General features: G+C 44.4%; 1 protein-coding gene across 1 annotated transcript; it reads right to left on the reverse strand.

The window, feature by feature from the left end:
• Nucleotides 1–12916: 12916 nt before the first annotated feature.
• Nucleotides 12917–13156, reverse strand: LOC143961879 (cytochrome c oxidase subunit 7B, mitochondrial-like). Its single transcript, XM_077471214.1, has one exon. It carries the CDS (start codon nucleotides 13154–13156, stop codon nucleotides 12917–12919), a length of 240 nt encoding a protein of 79 aa, XP_077327340.1.
• Between the last annotated feature and the right edge of the window lie 11100 nt (nucleotides 13157–24256).

A 24256-nucleotide genomic window follows, 5' to 3' on the forward strand; every position in this document is an offset into this window, starting at 1 on the left:
CTACTTCAATGTTAGGCCTCTCTTTGTGGTCAGGCTGTGTAAAAGTCTCACACATGTGGTATCATTATACTCAGGAGGAGTAGCAGAATGTATTTTGGGGTGTTATTTTTATTATGTAAATGCTATGTGTTGGAAATATCTTATAAACCAATAACTTTGTGTAAAAAAAAAGTTTTCATTTTTTTCCACATTTTCCAAAAACTTCTGGAAAAAAATGAACCATTCATCATAGATTTCCAAAATGAGGTCAATTTGTCGGCATTTCCATTGTCCTGGTGCTCCAGGGCCTTTAAAAGTGTAATAGGTAGTCAACAAGTTAAATGTGTAATCCTTGAACACCTGATGGTGCTCCCTGCATGTTGGGCCTCTGTATGGGGCCAGGTAGTAAACAAGTCCCACACATGTGGTATCTGTCAGGGACTTACCAGCAATGGACAGGACCAGCCGCGTGTGCGCATGCGCACACACGCTTCTTCTAGAACTGAGCCTCTGCGTGTTCACACTGGCGGGCGTCAGCGCGTACTGCCGGCGCGTGTGTGAGTGGTGCACGGTGTGCACGCGGGCGTGCGTGGGTGCTAGGTGCACGTGTGTGCGTGATAGCACTGTTTGCCGCCACTGAACGCTTAAAGTTTCTCCTAGTGCGCTGGTGCGGCGCTGTTTCGTCTCAGCTCCTGTGCATCTGACTACCTAAACCTAAACCTGATCACCCGCTACTGTTACAAACCCGGCTTCGTCTGACCTCTCTGCCTTCTCCAAACCCGACCTGGCCCGCCTGACCTTGCTACCACTTCTGCCTGTGATTCCGTTGCCGACCTCTGCCAGTTTTACCGACGCTGCCTTTGCCTGCTGCTATCACCTGTCTGCTCGCCTACTGACCCGGACCGTCTGACCCTGCTCCAGCCTGCTGCCTGTTCAGTGTTCTGCTGTGCCTGTGGTTCCTCTCATCGGCTCCAGTAGCTGCTGCTTGCATTCCTCAGCTCTTCTATCAACTTCCAGCCCTGGTCCGCCAGCCGTCCAGCCATCCAGAGGGATCTCTTCTCCTATAACAGTTACAGAAGCACTATTCCAGCAGGCACTCCTACCCACTGTGCTCTCGAGACCGCTGTTCCCATTCCAGTGGCTCCTGAACCAGCGTTGTAAGAGAGGTCTCCTTCTACAAGTCGGGCTTCTACACCAGGTACCTAACAGTATGAAACAGCCATGACTGAACCCGCAGGAGAGACCTCTCCCATGAAGGAGATCTGCACGCATCTGGCGGCCCTTACCCAAGCTGTAAAGTCGCTGCAGGATGGCTACACCAGACTTGAAGGACAGGTCCAGAACCTTACTGATGCTGGTCACGCAGCTTCCGCTCCATCCTCCACACCAGTACAGTCTGTTGCCTCCCCATCTGTTGTCATGCTTCCACCTGAGCCAAGGGTGCTCGTTCCAGAGAGGTTCTCTGGGGATCGAACCAAATTTCAGGCATTTCAGAACGCCTGTCAGCTCTATTTTGCCCTACAACCACAGACTTTCTCCCTGGAAGCCACTAAAGTAGGATTCGTGATCTCCCTTTTACAAGGAGAACCCCAGACCTGGGCCCACCGATTACTTGAAGGAGACTCAGTCCTGACTCACTCTCTGCAATCTTTCTTTGAAGCCATGGCTCAGCTTTATGAAGACCCCCAAAGGACTGCCACAGATGAATCTGCCCTGTTTGCGCTCCAGCAGGGCCGCAGACTGGCCGAGGACTATGTCACAGACTTTAGAGGCTGTAAAGCAGACACTTAGTGGAATGATGCAGCTTTGAGGCATCAGTTCCGCATGGGGTTATCCAAAGGGGTTAAGGATGAACTTGCTCGAGTCGGCATACCAGAAACCCCGGAGGCCTTGATCTCCTTGGCAATCCAGATTGACCGTCATCTCCGGGAGCGGCGATCAGAACGCTCTGCTCAGCAAACCCGTCTGGTTTGGATGACAGCGAAGGCCCCAACTCCTGCTTCCTGCTACTTACCTCCGCCCAGCTTTAATCCGGCCGGCTTGGCTCCTGACACCTCAGAGCCCATGCAATTGAGACGAAGGCGCTCTACTTTACCTCCAGAAGAACGTGCACATTGCCGGCAGCAGAATCTCTGCCTCTACTGTGGTGGTACAGGTCACTATGTCTATAACTGCCCAGTCAAGACAAGTAATAGCCTATCTTCTGCTTCTACCAGTCTCTCTGCCTTGTCTGCCAACTCAACCCACCTTGCTATTCCTCTTTTGCTACAGCTCCAAGGAAGGACAGTGACAGTCAATGCTATCATTGACTCCGGGGCATGCAGCCGCTTTATTGATTCCATCTTTGCTGGCCAACAGGGTATCCCGTTACAAGACAAGATTCATGGACTTTCAGTTTTCCTGGCTGATGGATCTAGCATCAGTTCTGGGAAGGTAACTCAAGAGACTCTTCCCCTGCCTGTCATCATCTCCTCTCAGCATAAAGAATTCCTGACCCTTGATATACTCTCCTCTCCGATGTTTCCGATCATCCTGGGCATACCCTGGCTCCAAGCCCATAACCCTCACATCAATTGGGTTACTAGAGAAGTCAAGTTTCCTTCTCCCTATTGTCTGAAGCACTGTCTAACAGACTCCGCCAAGTCTTCTGCCACCCTTTTATGTCTAGACTCTGACCAGAATCTACTCCAGACGGTACCAAAGCATTATCACGAGTTTATTGATGTCTTCAGCAAGAAAGGAGCGGACTCTCTACCACCTCATCGCCCCTACGATTGTCCGATTGAACTGCTCCCTGGGGCCGAGATTCCTTTTGGACGCATCTTTCCGCTGTCAGAAAAGGAGCAGGAGGCACTTAAGATCTACTTAGATGAGAACCTGGAAAATGGGTTAATTCACCCTTCAACTTCAAAAAGATCAGACCCTCCGACCATGTGTGGACTATAGAGAGCTAAACAAGATTACAGTTAAGAACCACTACCCCTTACCTTTGATACCCAAACTCTTCCAGAGACTGAGGTCTGCTATCATATTTTCTAAGCTTGACCTAAGAGGGGCGTACAATCTAGTCCGCATCCAGGCCGGGCATGAATGGAAGACAGCCTTCCGGACCCGATTCGGGCATTATGAATACTTGGTAATGCCCTTCGGGCTCTGCAACGCTCCAGCCACTTTCCAACATCTCATTAACGATGTATTCAGAGACTTTCTTGATGTATTCGTGATTGTCTACCTGGACGACATCGTAATATTTTCTGGATCACTCGATCAGCATCAGGAGCATGTCCGCAAGGTCCTAAGCCGTCTTCGTCAGCACAGACTTTACGCAAAGGCTGAGAAATGCGAATTCGAATTACAGAGCATCTAATTCTTGGGGCTAGTAATCTCCCCAATGGGCATTAAGATGGATCCCCAAAAAGTGTCTGCTGTGTTAGACTGGCCGTGTTACTCTGGATAAGAAGGGCATACAACGCTTCATTGGCTTTGCAAACTTCTATAGAAAATTCATAAGAGGCTTTTCAGCTATAATTGCGCCCATCACGCAATTAATCAAACAAAGCTCTCGTTTCTGCTGGACTCAGGAGGCCCAGAGTGCCTTTAAAGAGCTTAAAAGATTTTTCACGTCTGCCCCAATCCTCAGTCATCCGGACCCATCCTTACCCTTCATTCTTGAAGTAGACGCTTCTGAAGAGCCGTAGGAGCAGTCATCTCTCAACGTCGAGGTAACAAGGACCTTATGCACTCCGTGGGGTTCTTCTCTAGGAAACTCTCTCCTGCAGAGAGGAATTATGACGTTGGCGACTGAGAACTGCTCGCTATTAAAGCTGCCTTGGAGGAGTGGAGGTATCTGTTGGAGGGCGCTGCTCATCCGGTACTAATATATACCGATCATAAGAACTTAGGGTACCTAAGGTCTGCCAAACAACTGAGACCCCAACAAGCTCGCTGGGCCCTGTTCTTCTCACGCTTTTCCTTCCATATAACATACCGGCCTGGATCGAAGAACGTGAAACCGGATGCGCTGTCACGCATGTATGACAATCCAAAGGACTCTTCTGTCCCTGATACCATCCTGCCTGCCGGAAATTTTTTACTCTTACAGACAGATCTTCTCTCTCTGATCAAAGAAGCGTCCTCTGACTCCTCAAAACCCCCCGGGATCACTTTAACGTCCAGGGATGGCTTGTTCTGGAGGGGAAGTCAAATCTTTGTTCCCAAGGATGTTCGAGTCAAAGTGTTGTCCCTTCTTCACGATCATCCGCTGGCAGGCCATTTTGGGGTCCGTAAGACCCTTGAGCTTGTACGACGCACGTTCTCGTGGCCCAACTTGAAGGACTTCTGTGAGAAGTACGTCAGCTCCTGCCCTGTTTGTATCCAGAACAAGACGCCAAGAAATCAGACTTGGGGACTGCTGAAACCCTTACCTGTGCCCGACAGACCCTGGAGAATCATTTCCATGGACTTTATAGTCGAGCGTCCATGTTCTAAGGGGTGCTCAGCTATTTTTGTGGTTGTAGACCGGCTGTCCAAAATGGCCCATTTTTTACCCCTAAAAGGGACCCCATCTGCTGTGGAGACTGCCCGCATATTCATTAAAGAAATTGGGAGGTTACATGGAATTCCAGCAAATATAGTTTCCGACAGAGGAGTTCAGTTCACCTCACGTTTTTGGAGGGCCCTGTGTGAGATCCTGAAAATTGAGCTGGCCCTGTCCTCGGCCTATCATCCCCAAACCAACGGGCAAACGGAAAGGACCAACCAGACTCTTGAAAAGTACATTAGGTGTTTCACATCTTTTGTACAGAATGATTGGGTGTCCCTGCTGCCCTTAGCAGAATTTGCCTACAATAATGCTTCTCATTCAGCCACCGGTCAGTCCCCTTTTTTCGCCAATTATGGCTTTCATTTAACTTTTCTGCCTGACTTTCTTTGAGAAACCTCAGTTCCGACGGTCCAGGAGACAGTGGAGTTCCTCAGCCATAATAACCGGGTGTTGCAGGTGGCAGTGTCTAAAGCCCAGGCAGACAGCAAGAGAGCCTTTGACCGGAAAAGAAGAGGGGAACTGACCCTACAGCTTGGCGATCAGGTATGGCTTTCTACCGATAACATTAAATTGGCTTGTCCTTCCAGGAACCTTGCACCTAAATTTATAGGACCATTTCCGGTAAAGAGGAAAATCAATGAAGTTTCCTATGAGTTAGCCCTGCCCGAGTCGCTTAGGATTCACCCTGTGTTTCATGTGTCACTGCTGAAACCTGCCATCCCTAATTCTTTCCCTGATAGAGGAACTAGACCTCCAGAACCCATCTTAGTGGATGGAAACGAGGAGTATGAGGTGGAAGCCATCCTTGATTGCAGAAGAAGACAGGGACGTATTCAATTTTTGATTAAGTGGAAAGGGTTTGGTCCAGAAAACAATTCCTGGGAACCTGACAGCAATATCCATGCCAGGTGATTAATTTGCGCCTACTTATCTGCCCATCCGGAAAAGAGGGACTTGCTGGGCATCCGGAGGCTGCCCCTTGGGAGGGGGCAATGTCAGGGACTTACCAGCTATGGACAGGCACATTCGCGTGCACTTCTTCTCAAACTGAGCCTCCGTGTGTTCACACTGGCGGGCGTCGGCGCGTACTGGTTGTACACCCTGTACAACCACTTTTACCTACAGGTAAGTCTGTATTAAGGCTTACCTGTAGGTGCTGGAAATATCTCCTAAACCTCCGCGGTTTAGGAGATATTTACAAGAATGCCATGCGCCGATGTCTATGGCGCATGCACACTTTAGAAAGGACACATTGTGTCGTTTCTAATAGGGTTCATGCTGTGACTGGTGGCTCCTGCACGCATGTGCGGGAGTGACGTCATGCAGCTCCTCATAGTCACAAAGCTGGAGCTTGTGGCCCCAGAAGGAAGAGGGGTGAAGATGGATGCTGGCTACTAGTGGGGACAGCGTTGGCATCGCAGGCTTCGGTTTCGGGTAAGTGACACATAATGGGCTATTATGTACAGTAGCCCATTATGCTTTACCTTTGCAGGGAAATAAAGAGGAAGTAAAACCCACCAGGGTTTCCTTCTTCTTTAAGTGGTTAATGCATTCAATGAATTAAGATAAAAAGCCTTCACAGCCCCCCTCCCTTAATACTTACCTGAGCCCTCTCTATTTCCGGCGATGTTGCACAAGATATGGGCAGCACAGTGGTGTAGTAGAGGGTCGCTGGTTCAAATCCCAACCATGACACTATCTGCCTGGAGTTTGCATGTTCTCCCTGTGTCTGCGTGGGTTTCCTCTGGGTACTCCAGTTTCCTCCCACAATCCAAAGACATGCAGGTAGGTAAATTGGCCCTAGTATATGAATGGGGACCTTGGATTGTGGGCTCCTTGAGGGTAGGGACTGACATGAGTGTGCAATGTACAGAGATAGGGTCAATTGTAGACACTCACTCAGGATGGACTGGTGTCTTTATTCAAACTAACTATGAAACAATTTGGCTGGCCGGGACTCCCCTTCTCATTGGTTGAGACAGCAGTGCAGTGTCATTGGTAAACAAAGTCCATCAGCCAATCAGGAGAGAAAGGGGGCAGGCCAGGTCTCGTCTCTGTGCCTGAATGGACACAGGGAGCTGTGGCTCAGTGCCCCAGTAGCAAGCTGCTTGCGGTTGGGGAACTCAACAGGAGGGAGGGCCCAGGAAAGCTGAAGGGGGACCCAAGAAGAGGAGAATCAGGGCTGCTCTGTGCAAAACCAACTGCACAGAGCAAGTAAGTATAACATGTTTGTTATTTTTAAGGAGAGGAAAAAAAAGGAGACTTTACAATAACTTTAAGGTTAATAAATGCAATAATCAGAGCACCCCAAACATGTCACTCAGTTCAGTAAGATTAGCTCCGCATCTCCTTTGTTCTTAAGCAAAGCAGAAGATCCATTCTCTATACAAAGGCAATAACAAAGTGTATACAAACTAGAATAAAACTTGCGTGTCTAGGAATATCCCAGCACATGTGACCTTTCACAGTAATTGGATCTGAATTCTAATCAGTCACCTGAATCCTGAAATAGATAAAATAGTTTTTTAATGTTAAAAACTTTTAGCCCTCCGTTGATTATCTATCAGTGCTTACAGTCCTGTGAAAATAAGATAAATGAGAAATTTGGTCTCTAATTAGACTTCAGTAGATTTACAGCTTTTAATTTATACGCCGATGTAGCTCAGGCCGGCACTAACAGAGACAGAGATAGAGCCACAGTTTTCAATTGATTTAACAATTTAATTGCAGCATTAACATCCATTAACATTTAACTAACCTTTTAAACTAACCCCAGGCACAACCTTAAAGACTAAATGAAGTAAAAATTGCATATAAAAAGGTACTAACATACAGCTGGAAAAAACGGAGGTAAATCTTTGGGGAGGTTTTGCAATGCTTCACCAGAGCAGCAGGAGGGAGATGTCTGGTTTCTTGTACAATTCAATAGGCAAGTTAAACTTTTATTTATTGGGAGATGAAGTGAGGAGGAAACTGCAGGGTGGATATGTATCAAGGCGACTTCACCGTAAAACTGACACAGAGGGGAAGAACTTTGTTCCTATGAACGTCAAAGCCGCAGCCTTTGAAAATTCCGCAGTGATAATGATGCTCATGGAAGGTTATTTCACAGAGGGCAATTAACACTCAACCCTCCATGCAATAAACTGGGGATGGCAGAGGGACTTCCATGGTTCAGGCATAATTTGTGATCCTGCTGATGTGCTTCTATTGCTATTTTAGAAGCACATGGCCAAGGATTAAGCATAAGATATGTCAAATTGAATACTTGCCTATGTCTAGCCTATAGGCATATGGCTGGGGCTATATATTGTGCTTGAACTGCAGTGGGCCATAAAAAACTAAAATTAGAATGCTATGAATGTAATTCAGGATTCCAAAGCATCTGTCACCAGCCAGTTTTCATTGATCTACAAGAAATTAAAGTTCACAAGCTAGGCAGTGGAAAAGGAAGATAGAATTCTGGGGTGTATCACTAGAAGGATCACCAGGAGGAAGGAGGTCCTGATTCCTCTATATAGATCTTTAGTTATCACTAGAGGGATCACCAACAGGAGGAAGGGGATCCTGATTCCTCTATATAGATCTTTAGTTATCAATAGAGGGATCACCAACAGGAGGAAGGAGGTCCTGATTCCTCTATATAGATCTTTAGTTATCACAAGAGGGATCACCAACAGGAGGAAGGAGGTCCTGATTCCTCTATATAGATCTTTAGTTATCACAAGAGGGATCACCAACAGGAGGAAGGAGGTCCTGATTCCTCTATATGTATCTTTATATCACTAGAGGGATCACTAGCAGGAGGGAGGAGATCCTAATACTTCTATATAGATCTTTATATCACTAGAGTTTTCACCAGCGGGAAGGAGGAGATCCCAATTTCTCTATATAGATCTTTATATCACTAGAGGGATCACCAACAGGAGGAAGGAGGTCCTGAGTCCTCTATATAGATCTTTATATCACTAGAGTGATCATCAGCAGGAGGGAGGAGATCCTGATTCCTCTATATAGATCTTTACATCACTAGAGGGATCACCAACAGGAGGAAGGGGATCCTGATTCCTCTATATACATGTAGATCTTTAGTTATCAATAGAGGGATCACTAGCAGGAGGGAGGAGATCCTGATTCTTCTATAAAGAGCTTTAGTTATCACTAGAGGGGACACCAGCAGGAGGAAGGAGATCCTGATTCCTCCATATAGATCTTTATATCACTAGAGGGCTCTCCAGCAGAAGGAAGGAGATCCTGATTTGTCTATATAGATCTTTAGTTATCACTAGAGGGATCACCGGGAAAAGGAAGGAGGTCCTGATTCTTCCATATAGATGTTTATATCACTAGAGGCGTCACCAGCAGAAGGAAGGAGGTCCCAATTCCTTTACATAGATCTTCATATCACTAGAGGGATCTCCAGCTGGAGGAAGGAGATTCCGATTCCTCTATATAGATCTTTATATCACTAGAGGGATCATCAGCAGGAGGAAGGAGCCACACAGTTAACCCCTTGACCACCCCTAGATGTTAACCCCTTCCCAGCCAGTGTCAATACAGTGACAATATAGTATCAGCACTGATCACTGTATAAGTTTCACTATTGATGTCAGTGTCACTTAGTCAGTTAATGCACCCCCTCCCCCCCCTCCATATGAACAGATTAGGATCTGAATAGCCACACTCCAAGAAAATTCTTTTATTGAAAATATTGAATATGTTTTATAGCAGAAATTAAAAAATATAGTTTTTTCATTTTTTTTTAAATGTCAGTCTTTTTTGAGTTATATAATAAAACATAAGAAACCCAGAGGTTATTAAATACCACCAAAAGAAAGCTCTATTTGTGTGACAAAAATGATATAAATTTCATTTGGGTACAGTGTTGTATGACCGCGCATTTCTAAGTGCCATGGCGTGGTCATGGTGGGGGCATCTCTGTCATGGACTGTGCACGGTCCTTGCCACAAAGATACAGTATGTGATACATTAGCACACTTTCAATGGCAGCTTTATAAAAGCTAAAAAGGACCCACTCTGAAAAGCCTGCCCTCCATAGCTTTCTCAAAAAGTACAGTCTCTGCTTGGTGGACCAATAAAGGCCTGCTTAGGATAGCACATTTCATAGATCATAGAGGTATCAGAAAACTTTCTTACTTTCGGGACACATTTGAAATGCCTTTGACGGAGACATTTCGATTCTCTCAAATTATCCACTATATTCAATAGCTTGGTCAAGGCCAGGGAGATATTAACACTAGAACACTTTATGAAAATAAGTGCCTCAAAGCACCTGGGGCGCGGGGAAGCATCTCAGAGTTGTAGGCCTTGCTATCAGACCGGAACTCTAAGCTTCCTTACCAAATAGCTTGGGAAGCGGACTTGGGGGAGACGATTGATGAGGATGTTTGGTCCAGGTGGTCGGCCGTGGTGCACAGGGGAATTTTGAACACCTCCCTCGTGGAAGCCAATTACAAAGTACTGTCGCGGTGGTACCTGGTTCCGGCACGGATAGCTAAAATGCATCCAGAGGCTTCGCCCCTCTGCTTTAGAGGGTGCGGTCAAGTGGGAACAATGTTCCACACCTGGTGGACATGTCCAAAAGTCAACAGATTCTGGATAAGAATTTTTAACTTGGTGTATTCGGTGACCGGAGTGAATATACCAAAAAATGTTAAAACAGCTCTATTCTCTGATCTCTCGAATGACCTGCCTAAACATCTCAGATCCCTAATTTCTTTCATTTTTTTGGCAGCTAAAATTGCCATAGCGCGTGCGTGGAAAACCTCTCAAATAAACCTGGTGCTAGTTAAAAACAAAATTTCCTGGATCATGATAAATGAAAAACTAACTAGTATTCTCCGAGACCAACAAAACCGATTTGAAAAGATATGGAATCCCTCTGTTAGATATCTTCAGTTGCCGTGAGGGGGGGGGGGGATTAGTAGGCTGGAGCGTGGAGATCGTCTATACACCCTCTCTTTTCTCCCCTTTTTTCCCTTTTCTTTCTCTTTCTTCTTCTGCCCTACCTTCTTCCTTTTCTCTTTTGTCTCTTTTCTTCCTTCACCCCTTCTTTTGCGCAAAGGGTTATTTTGTTCCCATGGTTGGGTTCCCATATGTGTGATAGTGGGCTCTATGGAACATCCAAACCAGCACACGTTTACTATTAGAGAACTGCTACAACTCCAAGCTGGGTTACCGGATTCTAACTCACGAAAGGTTTCTATAGTAAACTACAAAGGCTATTGATAGTATTGTCAGATATATAATGAACAGTCTTGGAAAGAGAAGGGTGGTTATTCTATGATTTACCAGTTTGTTGATATGTATTTTACTATAAGTACTTATGGTTTCTTTTGTACTAATCTGAGACCCACAACTGTAACATGATTGTGAACGAAATATGTATCAAAGTGGACCCTTGTTACTGATAAAAAAAACAAAACATAATTTCAATAAAAATCATTGAAACAAAAAGTACAGTCTCTGAAGAGCCTTGCCCACCAGATGGGATATATGACAGGTCCTTCCAAATTGAGCAAAAAATAATTCTGGTTGGCCTCACATCCAGTAAAATCACCTTTATTTCAGCAAGTCCATAAAAAACATGTCCAAAAACACAAATAGAGGGGAACAGCATCACCAGCTAACGCGCTTCACAATTCCTTAGCGTTTAGTCATAGCTCAACATAGGTCCTTCCTAATTATTGTATCCAGGAAGCAGAACTCCTCTACCCTCTCAACCTTCATCCCATTAATCACCACTGGCTCATAGCTAACTCCCCCTTTCCTATAATCAATAATAATCTTCTTTGTTTTTGCTACATTTAATAGACATGTGCATTCATTTTCGTCTGAATGCATTTTCATTCGAATTTTGGGTATTTTCGTTTACGTTTTAACAAACAATAACGAACATGCAGAATCCGAAAACCAAAAGATCCGACATAAACAAATGCTTTATGTTCGTTTTCGTTGAGACAACAGTTCGATACAGATAGGATATTCGACATGATGCTGACAATGGCGATCTGTGTACATCGAACCTGTGGTCGAATGTGCCTAACCTTAGCTCTATTAGTCCAAGATTATTCTACATAAAGAGAAAAGATTCGACATAGAGAGAAAAGATTCGACATTATAGAGACAATAGCAAAAAGGTCGAATGTGCCTAACCTAACTCTATTAGTCCAAGATTATTCGACATAGAAAGAAAAGATTCGACATAGAGAGAAAAGATTCGACATAGAGACACAATAGCAAAAAAGGTCGAATGTGCCTAACCTAACTCTATTAGTACAAGATTATTCAACATTGAGAGAAAAGAAGCGACATGAAGATTCGACAAAGCAGTCACCGCGAGCGGACATTTATGGTCAAATGCTCCTCTCATAAGCTATAGAAGAATTCTAATGTTGGTTGACTAGTAATAATAATTAATAAATATAATTATTACTAGTGTCATACAACATTAGAATTCTACTATAGCTTGTAGGCGGAACATTCGACCGGAAATGTACGATTGCGGTGCTGTACAGTTTAGCTGCTCCGTCAAATCTTCTTAGAACATTCGACAGACACCATGAGCCTTCAATGACAGATTCGACCTTAATTATTTCAGATTTTCGGACGAATGCAATAAAAAAAATAATAATAATAATTTCGGGAGTGACTAAATAAATGTATTTTTCGGATGAAAAAAAAATTCCGAAACAAATATTTTAGTGTGCCCATGTCTAACATTTAACTGTAAGTTCTTCTCTTATTTCTGTGTGAAGAACTGCTGGTCGCAAAGGTGTGGAGCTGGAAGTTGGCCGACTGCATCTTTAACAACCAATGACTCATCAGCTGTCAGCGGGCTTCCCCACTGACAGCTGAAATGTAAACAAATAAATGCTGGCTATGAAAAATTCTGAAAAAAAAACAACGTGCCCCCCCAAATCCATACCAGACCCTTTTTCGAGCATGCACCCGGAAGACCAGGAAAGGAGGGAGTGATGAGCGAGTGCCCCCCGCCCCTCCTGAACCATACCAGGCCGCATGTCCTCAACATGGGGGGGTACTTTGGGGTGCCCTAAAGCACCTTGTTACCAAAAGCACCCCCCCATGTTGAGGGCATGTGGCCTGCTATGGTTCAGGGGGCGCTCGCCTGTTTTTTTTCCTGAATTTTTGTTTCTTGTATTGTTTTGTTTACATTTTAGCTGTTAGCTGTCAGTGGGGAAGCCCGCTGACGGCTGATGAGTCATCGGTTGTTAAGGATGCTGTGGCCTTCTTACCAGCCCTCTCCTTAACAACCAGCTTTTCTTCACACAGAATGCGGATCGGTCGATCATTTTTCAACCGATCCGAATTTGAATTGTTATGAAAATTTGAGAATTGGTTAGAAAACAGATACTACTTCTCCCGCCATTCCTTCGGTGTCACTTTACCGACCGGAGAAACGTTCCAGCAAATCCCTGTGGAGGTGATCACATAAGTCCAGATGCCGATACAGAAAGTGGTCCCAGAGGCCAGGATGGCGTTCCCGTACTTGTCATGGAAGTTGGCTTCAGCTTTGTGATGGGATCGTCTGCTGATCTTTCTCTGGACACCACGACCGGAGACGTGCAGCACGGACCTCAGCACGGAGAACATCTTCTTCCTCTTCTTACCCTAGACACGATTTAAACTAATTTCAATGAAATTCCTTACTATTTCATTCGGAGATTCAACCACATCCGGATCTCAGAATAACAAAAAGTTAGTCCAAATTCATATTTGGACCAAAACAAATTGCACATATCTAGTACTAACTATGCAATGTTAGTACAGCGATCTCGCCCACTGAGCTATTGTGTTCTTACAGGGAGACCCCCCCCCCCGTCAGAACACACCGGTCAGCGCTTTTAGCCATTGGCTGAGAGTGCTGATCGGATACCGATACCAATCGACAGACCTTTTTCGGTCATGCTTCTTTAACAGAAGCCTGCTAAACGGCCGGCTTCTGTCAGACCGGCTGCCATACCCAGGGGCTGAGTGTCGGCCGGTTGCTATTGATATTCAGCCCGTGTGTATGGCCCTTCAGACAATTTGCCCTTCAGGCAATTTTATTAGTAAGGCCAGGGCTGTTTTTCTTATAGAATAGGTGCAGGAACCCCCCCCCCCCCTATGAGTCCTTCCTTGTCTCCTCCCCTGAGCACCGTCCCTTGGTTCCACCCCCTTACTCACCTCCCAGTACTAAGTATTGTTTTCTGGTGCTGAATAATTTGTATGGAATATGTTTTTGTCTAATAACAAGAAAAGCAGAAATATAGATCCCCTAGAGCCAACGATAGATCCCTCTCAGCAACAATAGACCCCACCCCAACAAAAATAGACCCCACCTCAGCAACAATAGACCCCACCCCAACAACAATAGACCTCACCTCAGCAACAATAGACCTCACCTCAGCAACAATAGACCCCACCCCAACAACAATAGACTTCAACTTTGCAATAATAGATCCCACCTCAACAACAATAGACCCCACCCCAACAACAATAGACCTCACCTCAGCAACAATAAACCCCACCCCAACAAAATAGACCTCAGCTCAGCAATCATAGACCCCACCCCAACAACAATAGACCTCACCTCAGCAACAATAGACCCCAACCCAATAACAATAGACCCCACCCCAACAACAATAGACCTCACCCCAACAACAATAGACCTCACCCCAACAACAATAGACCTCACCTCAGCAACAATAGTTCCCTCACACAACAATAACCCCCCCCCCCCCCCACAGCATCCAATGGACCACTTACAACAAAATTGGTTAAGATTAAGGCCTTATAGGCTGAAACGCGTCAACTGATTTAATCTGCGTTTGTTCACTGTGGCTATTCAATAAAATTAAGACATTTTAAGAGCAACAACCGAAGTGCCGATCATTTTTTCCACATTACTCTACTCAGCCAGCGACTATGGATCGTTCACCCGGGAGCTCTGCTATGTTTATACTTACAACCAAAATACCACCCCCCAGAAACAAAAGATCCATCCCAGCAACATTCCACCCCCCAGCAGCAACAACAGATCTACAAGCAGCCAGCAACAATACACCACTCTCTCAACAGTAGATCCTTGTCAGCATTATAAGACACCCACCAGGAAGAATACATCCCCCACCAGCAACAATAGACCCTCACACAAAAACAGATCCCCACCGGTGACAATAGATGCCTGAGCAGCCAGCATGAATAGACCCACCAGCACACCCCACACCCCTTGTCATTGCATACATACAGTGCTGGAGGGTCTGGAAACTGTTCCCTCCGTGTTCCCGCTGAAAAAAAAGCCCTGAGTAAGGCTCATTATAGTGAAAGGCAATCGCTAATAAACCTGCTTGTATGCATCCTAATAGGTAAAGTATAGGTACAATAGGTACATTAGGTACAATAGGTACAGTACAATTACATAGGGATAGAAGGATGTATACTTTTCATGACCCTATGTAAAAATACAAGTATGCTAGATAACAAACAAGTTGTTGCCTGGTTTCCGAACTTTCATCAGTTAAGTAAGTGCTTAGTTATATTTGCTATTCATTTTTTTTTTCCATAAAAGTCACTTTATTGTTGGAAATACATACCATTCAGGTGAATTGGCTGTATAGAGCCCTATAGAGTTGGATGTTGTTCTTCTGTAGATAACTGTCACCGCCTTGTGTTTTTTCTCATCAGCTATTCACTGTTAGCCATAAAGGTGCTTCCTCTCAAGGTCTATAGCACAGGTGTGTAAATCAATGAATGCAGCCTACGTGGAACTTCATTGTGTATTAATATGCAGAAAAACACTTTACAGCACAGGCCAAGGAGAACACAAATGTTATAGCGGGTAACCTGATGTTTTCAGACTCGCTGTAAATACAAACTGTTTATCCTCGATTTAGTATTCCATTTTCCAAGCGGTAATGTCGTTAACCACTTCCAGCCCGAGACAATTCTGGCACTCCTCTCCTACATGTAAAAAATATATATATATATTTTTTTTTGCTAGAAAATTACTCAAGACCTCCAAACATTATATGTTTTTTTGTTTTTTTTTTAGCAGAGACCTTCGGGAATAAAATGGCGGTCGTTGCAACTTTTTATATCAGACGGCATTTGCGCAGCAATTTTTCAAACTGCTTTTCATTTTTTATTTTTATTAAAACTGTTCCATGAATTTAAAAAAAAGGAATTCCTGCCTATCTGCTATAAGAAGAATTCCCTTTCTCAGGTTTTTATATCTGGCATCTTACTTAGCATCACCATAAGCTTGTCTAGTTTAGTTTCTACTTCTATGATTTTACATGTTTTAAAGGTTTAAAGTGATTGTAAAGGTAAACATAAAAAAAAAAAAAAAAAAAAAAAAAAAAAATAACAAACATATCATACTTACCTCCACTGTGCAGCTTGTTTTGCACAGAGTGGCCCCAAACCTTGTCTTCCGGGGTCCCCCGGCAGCTCTCGCGGCTCATCCCCGCATCTGATAATCCCCTCGGAGAAGCGCTTCCCCGAGGGGGTTACCTTGCAGGAGCGCTCCCGAGTCCAGCTTCGGCGTCCATAGAGGCCAAATGCAGGACTCGGCCCCGCCCCCCGGCACTCGCGTCATTGGATTTGATTGACAGCAGCTGGAGCCAATGGCTGCGCTGCTATCAATCTATCCAATCAAGAGCCCAGAACCCCGGGCAGAGAGACAGCACGTCCCCGTGGGTCAAGTTCGAGGGTTCAGGTAAGTAAAATGGGGGGGCTGGAGTGCCCCTCTTATTCCCCTATGTTTTCTTTTCCCCCTCAATTAGTCATGATGTTCCATCCAGTTCCATCACTTGCAGGGCCTCCCACCCGTTTCCTTCTTTTAAAAAATGTGCTATGACAAAGTTTGATCCCTCCAAATGTATATGATGCTCTTGTGAACTCACCTTTGGGATAAGACACCTAAGCCCCGTACACACGATCCAAAAATCATATGAAAAATGCAGTTTTCGAATCGATCGTACGATAATCGGATTGTTAGTACAGAGCTTTTGAAAGCTGATCAGTCAGTGTTATTCTGACCCTCCGTTTATTTATTTTATTCATTTGTTTTGTTTATTTTTATGCACATATTGTTTGAACATCCAGAGTCCTATATATGCATGGGTATTATATATATATATATATATATATATATATATATATGTATATATGCGCTTATGCTGTCGCATCCGCTATCTTAACCACTTTCAGACCGGACCATTTTGCTGGCTTAAGACCAGACCACTTTTTGTGATTCGGCACTGCGTCGCTTTAACTGACAATTGCGCAGTCGTGTGACGTGGCTCCCAAACAAAATTGGCGTCTTTTTTCCCACAAATAGAGCTTTCTTTTGGTGGTTTTTGATCACCTTTGCGGTTTTTATTTTTTGCGCTATAAACAAAAATAGAGCGACAATTTTGAAAAAACATATTATTTTTTTACTTTTTATTCTAATAAATATCCCCCAAAAATATCTAAAAAAATTTATTTCCCTCAGTTTAGGCCGATACGTATTCTCCTACATATTTTTGGTAAAAAAAAATCGCAATAAGCGATTATTGATTGGTTTTGCGCAAAAATTATAGCGTTTACAAAATAGGGGATAGTTTTATGGCATTTTTATTAATAATTTTTTTTTTACGGGTGGCGATTAGCGATTTTTATTGTGACTGACATTATGGCGGACACATCGGACATTTTTGACACATTTTTGGGACCATTGTCATTTATACAGCAACCGGTGCTATACAAATGCACCAATTCCTGTGTAAATGACACTGGCTTTGAAGGGGTTAACCAAGGGTGGCAGTGTAGGGGTTAAGTGTTTCTATGGGTGTGTTACTAATTGTGGGGGGCTGGGATTTGTGTTAGTGAACACTGATCTCTGCTCCAATCACATGGAGCAGAGATCAGTGATACTTGTTGCTAGGCAGAAGGGAGATGCTATTTACAACAGCATTTCCTCGTTCAGCCGCCCCATGAGACGATTGCAGGTATCCCCGAGGCGATCGAGTCTGCGGGACCTGCGACCGGTCTCACGGGGGCCCTGACCGGCACGCGAGCGCGCCCCTGGCGGCAGGCATGCGATGGCAGGGCGGCATATAGAAATGGACGTACCTGTACGCCAATATGCCTGCCCATGCCATTCTGACGATGTACATCGGCGTGCGCCGGTCGGGAAGGAGTTAAGTAATTTGGTGCTGTCACCATCTGAATTTTCTGTCTGACTGCTCACGTACACTGTGGGCAGGTCATTTAATTTACCCTGGATTTCTACCATAGGTGTGACCCACCCCCTGCCCGACCACCGTCTGTTTATTGGGGGGTCATTTTCAGTGTGACTTCTCATAAGCCATATCACTGGATTACTGCCCCGGCTCGGTTTCTGGGACTGTGGAGTGCTTTGGGACCACCTGGGGAGAGGAAAAAAGTTTTTAAGCATCTCCATGTAGGAAGCCCTTTCTTTGCTGAACATACACTATTGGGTAACTATATTACATGTCTGCACTGTATGGCATTTATTGTTTTTCCATTGTGCGAAACTAATTTTGACATGTATACCTATAAGATTTTTTTTAGCAGACCGACCTCTGAAGAAGACCCTTGGTATATGGGTTGAAACGCGTCAGTAATTTTTTCATATCGTCGACATTTTATTACTACTGTTGCTATGAAATTCCTGTCTGCAAGTGTATATTTGGTTTAGATTTAATCTTCCTACTGGAGCTCATGTTTTAACCATCATGCTATGGCCTCTGGTACTACTAATAAACAACTATTTTTTCATATAATACTGACTTAAAGGGGAAGTAAACCCTAATGGGTTTACTTCCTCTTTGATTCCCTGCAAAGGTAAAGCATAATGGGCTACTGTGCATCGCATAGTAGTCCATTATGTGTCACTTACCTGACACAGGAGCCAGCGAAGTCACCGCTGTCCCCTGTAGTTCCTGAGCGTCCATGGGTCTCGCTGCTCCGGCGCTGTGATTCGCCGGAGCAGCGATGACGTCACTCCCGCTCATGCGCATGGGAGCCGACACTTGTGGCATGTCGCCGCGATCTGCGGCTTACCCAGTGCGTCTGCGCACCGCTCTCTACGGCGCATGCGCCGTAGACAGCGGTGGCTGTCGTCAGGTAAATATCTCCTAAACCGTATAGGTTTAGGAGATATTTCTTGGACCTACAGGTAAGCCTTAATCTAGGTTTACCTGTAGGCCAAAGTGGTTTGTAAGGGTTTACAACCACTTTAATTCTTTTGCTTTGCTGCCTAAAAACCCCATTTTGGGGGAACCGTTCTCCCTTGTTCTTTAGCAGTTTAGATGGGTAGTAGAAACAGAGGATAATTAAAGCATTGGATTTATTAGAAATTTTGGTGTAAAAATCTATTAGGGTGATCAAACAGGTCTGATTCCAGTTATATGATGGTTAAGGTTCATATGTTCGCCCGACATGTTTCGTCAGTGTTGGCTTCATCAGGGGTTTTAAGAATCAACCAGAAGTTGGTTTTCCATGTCCTCTGGTTGATTCTTAATTCCATGGATTAGGTGAAGGACATTATGTGTCTAACTAGGTCAGAACTAATACAAATTTGTGTATAGATATTAAAAAAGAAATAACAATTATAAATACCTTTCTTCTCATTTTTTTTTATAAGTGATTACATTCTCTCTGTTCTTAGCTGCATAAGAGCTGGGTGAGGAGAAGCAGCAGCACACTGAGCTTCCCAGTGAATGGCTGTGCAGGGGAGGGGAGTGTCAGGGCAAGTGTGATAATTGGAAGAGAGCAGGCTGAGTTTCCAGAACAGCTAGAGAACTGACCACAATTTGTTCCCCTGCTTAGTGTGTTCAGTTTTTAATAGGAAATCAGAGGGACTGGCAGGAACACCAGGGACTTCATACAAAGTAAGCAATACAATGAGAACAGGATACTTTCTCATACAAGTACATGGTACAGCAGGCAAATATCAGGTACAGTATGCAAAATATTAACAAAAACTTTAAGGAGGGATGGGACAGTTTTAAGGCTAGTTCGATTATAAACTGGTATTCCATTTTATGTACAGTCAGCTTACATATTAGAAACCGGTGCCTGGTTCTCAGTGCCAAAAAGTAGCATCCATATGTCTGACAACAAGGGTAGATCTGCATTAGTATACCAATACTCACTGGCAGTCCAAAGAGTGGAAAGGATGCTGGTAGAGATGGGCACAATAGAAAATGTTGTTTTGTTTTGGATTCATTCGTTAAAGGAGAAGTACAGCCAAACCTCACATTAGTACAGTGACAGTGCATATTTTTAGCACCGATCACTGTATTGGTGTCACTGATCCACAAAAAGTGTCAAAAGTGGCAGTTAGTGTACGATTTCAGGCCGCAATATTGCAGTCCCACTAAAAGTCACTAATCTCCACCATTATTAGTAAAAAAAAAAACAAATCTAAATAAATAAAAATTCCAGTATATGTCCCAAAGTTTGTAGGCGTTATACATTTTGCACAAACCAATCAATGTATGATTATTGTGATTTTTTCCCCCCAAAAGTATGTAGCAGAATACATATTAGCCTAAATTGATGAAGAAATTTGATTTTTTTTTTTTTTTTAGTAAAAAAAAAAATTTTTTTTTCAAAATTATTGTTATTATTTGTTTATAGAGCAAAAAAAAAAAAAATACAGTGATGATCAAATACAACCAAAAGAAAATGCTAAAAAAAAAGAACATTAATTTTATTTGGGTACAGTGTCGCAATTGTCAGTAATGCAATGCTGTTTGGCAAAAAATGGCCTGATCATGAAGGGGGTTAAGTCTTCAGTCAAGTAGATAAACCTTTTCTGCATATGAGTGTATAATCTTATTTAGGATGCACAAAGTTACATACAGAATGTAATTTTTGTCATATTCTATCATAAAAAAAACCTTACAAAGCCTACTATTATGTCACACATTGTTCCAGCAATGGCTTCTTAACAAGTGTCCATGGTGGGTGCAAATGGTCACAAAATTTGGCCAATATTTAGTATTGTGAGCAAATCTGTTTTCACAAATGAACATGAATGTTTCCTCATTTCTGCTAACGGAGATTGCTTGAGATCTTAGTGCGTCTGTGTTGGTGACCAAAGCGCCTTCGCCCAACGTGCTTGTGACAGAAACCAGTTATAAAGTACCAACCCGATGATACCTTGTCTCATCAAGGATTGCCAGGTTTATACCCAACTATTCAGCCCCCCTGCTTCCGCAGCTCTCCGAAACCGGATGCTTATATGCATATCTGGTGGACCTGCTCCGTGGTCCAATGCCGCGTACACACGATCGGAATTATGGTTGGAAAAAGTCTGATGGTTTTCCCGACGGAATTCCACTCAAGCTGTCTTGCTTACACACGGTCACATTAAATTCAAAACCGCTAAGAATGCGGCGACGTACAACAACACGTACGACAGGACTAGAAAAAGGAAGTTCAATAGCCAGTAGTCAATAGCTTCCGTCTCGTAGTTGAATCTGAGCATGCGTGAGTTTTTCTACGTAGGAATTGCATACACACGATAGGAATTTCCGATAGAAAGTTTTGTCCTTTGGAAAATTGAGAACCTGCTATCAGATTTTTGCTGGCGGAAAATTCGGCCAGCTAAATTCCGATGGAGTCGCATTTTTCGATGAAAAGCTCTCATCGTTTCTTTACTGGCCAAAATTCCGATCTTGTGTACACGGCACAAGATTTCTGGAAGGTCACATTTACGCTTGCCTCTAACATGTTTGAAGCGCATATACCCCCGGAACCCTCAATGGCCCTCTTCAATCTGAAGCCAGACGCCATGACGCGTGAACAATTCAAACTTATAAACCAGCTCCTCACAACCAGCAAAGCAAACTATAGCAAAGGCTTGGAAGTCTCCGTCCTTGGCTGTTGCCGAAACAAAGATAGATTAAATTGCACACTCATACATGCAAAAATGGAAGCTATCGACCAAAACTAGATCGCCAAATTTGACAAAATCTAGCAACCCTGGATTAAACGCCACTTGCCACCAGACTTTGAGGAGTCTTGTCTTGGTAGCTAACTATTATGTTTCTTCGTTTTCCATTTCTGATCTCACATTAGCGGTCAGGTCACACTTGGGGACTTTCCCCACTCTCTCTTTCATCTTCCTCCTACTTTCTCTTCCTCTCCACTTTCTCAAGATCCCTAGTCTCAGGCTCGGCTATTGTCTATTCTATTCCATATAGACAGGCACCCTATAATTATGGTAACTTCTCTACATTGAGCCCCCATATTCTCATGGCAGGCCAAGGCGCTAGCCCCGTTTCCTAGTCTCCATTCAATTTCCTACCACAATGCCCCTTGATTCCCCTTTAAGCCCTGTTGCTCCAATCCTGACTATACCATAGGTCAGCCATTCTCAACCAGGGTTCCTTGGAACCCTGGGGTTCCTCCAAAGATTGCTAGGGGTTCCTTGAGCTGTGGCTGATTGACCTCCTATCTTAAGATGTCTGCATAGTTCTGGGGTCATCACCACTTGGTAGAGCCAGTTGCATGAAGCTAACAATGTTTTAAGCCATCCATAGGGATTGCATTTTGACAACCACTGTAAGGGCTGCCTTATTCTGCATGACCGCAAATGTAAAGGGCATTTTCTTTTTCAATGACACCCAAGTAGTAAGGGTTCCTGTAGACCTGAACAAGATTTAAAGGGCTCCTCTGGGGTAAAAAGGTTGAGGAAGACTGCCCTAGGTATACTACTGGTCAAACCACCAGATCACTGGAAATGTAGAGTTTGGACTACTATGCTCCTACAGTAAGCACCCTTAAATAGAAATTCACCCTATTTCAAGTGACTGGTTCTTACTTTGCGTTTATCTGTACCACTCATTGCTTAAACGGATTTGATCCCTATTTACATGCTTAACCACTTCAGGACCGCCGTATTGCCAATGTACGTCAACACAATGGCACAGGCAGGCACAATCATGTAGATGTACGTGCCTGCCTTCCAGCGGGTGGGGGGTCCGATCGGACCCCCTCCCGCTGGATACGACGGTCCGGTTCGGTCCAGGAGCGCTCCATGATGAGGGGATGGCCGTTGGTTTTCGGCCACCCCCTCTGGATCGCTCCTGGCCAATGACGAACTTCCTCCCACTGTGTATTGTTTACACAGGAAGGAGGAAGTGATGTCATTCTCCTCGGGCGGTCTTTTTGACCGGACTACGAGGAGAAGACTAATAGTAAGTGTGCACCAACACTACACTGACATGTAGGTACACACAGGCACACAAACCCCCCCCCCCCCCGATCCCCCTCCGCCCCCCCCCCCCCAGTCACAGTGTCACTGATTGCATTGATCATTTCTTTACTGATCAATGCATTCAGTGTCAGTTGTGACAGTAAAAACTGTCCGGATAGTTAGTGTTAGGTCCAGGGTAGCCCCCTATCACCCCCCCAATAAAGATTTAACCCCCTGATTGCCCCTAGAGTTAACCCTTTCACCCCCTTTTGCCAGTGTCACTAAGCGATCATTTTTCTGATCGCTGCATGTGTCGCTAGGTAGCTAGTTATTTTTTTAGGTTCACCGCCAGGTTTTTATATCGCTAGGTACCCCGATATACTACCCAATAATGGTTTTAACCCCCTGATTGCCGCTAGTTAACCCTTTCACCCCCTTTGCCAGTGTCACTAAGCGATCGTTTTTCTGATCGCTGCATTAGTGTCGCTACAGTCGCTAGGTAGCTAGTTATTTTTTTAGGTTCACCGCCAGGTTTTTATAGCGCTAGGTACCCCGATATACTACCCAATAATGGTTTTAACCCCCTGATTGCCGCTAGTTAACCCTTTCACCCCCTTTTGCCAGTGTCACTAAGCGATCATTTTTCTGATCGCTGCATGTGTCGCTAGGTAACTAGTTATTTTTTTAGGTTCACCGCCAGGTTTTTATAGCGCTAGGTACCCCGATATACTACCCAATAATGGTTTTAACCCCCTGATTGCCGCTAGTTAACCCTTTCCCCCCCTTTTGCCAGTGTCACTAAGCGATCATTTTTCTGATCGCTGCATGTGTCGCTAGGTAGCTAGTTATTTTTTTAGGTTCACCGCCAGGTTTTTATAGCGCTAGGTACCCCGATATACTACCCAATAATGGTTTTAACCCCCTGATTGCTGCTAGTTAACCCTTTCACCCCCTTTCACCAGCGATCACAGTATAAGTGTCACTGGTGACGCTGGTTAGCCAGTTAGTTATTTAGGTTCCCCGTCAGGTTTTTATATAGCGCCAGGGACCCCCATATACTACCTAATAAAAATTTGAACCCCCTGATTGCCCCTAGTTAACCCTTTCACCACTGATCACCGTATAAGTGTTACGGGTGACTCTGGTTAGTTTGTTTTTTATAGCATCAGGGCACCCACCATTTATTACCCAATAAAGGTTTAACCCCCTGATCACCCGGCGGGTGATATCAATTAGGTTTTAGGGTCAGGGTCTGCGTCGCCCCAGGCAGCGCTAGGTTAGTGCCAGTACCGCTAACACCCACACGCAAAGCATACACCTCCCGTAGTGCTATAGAATCTGAACAGATCAATATCTGATCTGATCAGATCTATACTAGCGTCCCCAGCAGTTTAGGGTTCCAAAAAAACGCATTGTTAGCGGGATCAGCCCAGATACCTGCTAGCACCTGCGTTTTGCCCCTCTGCCCAGCCCACCCAAGTGCAGTATCGATC

Source organism: Lithobates pipiens, unplaced genomic scaffold (genome assembly GCF_037356315.1).
Source record: "Lithobates pipiens isolate NorthernLeopardFrog02 unplaced genomic scaffold, aLitPip1_a1.2 Scaffold_8, whole genome shotgun sequence".
In the NCBI taxonomy this organism is placed as follows: Eukaryota; Metazoa; Chordata; class Amphibia; order Anura; family Ranidae; genus Lithobates; species Lithobates pipiens.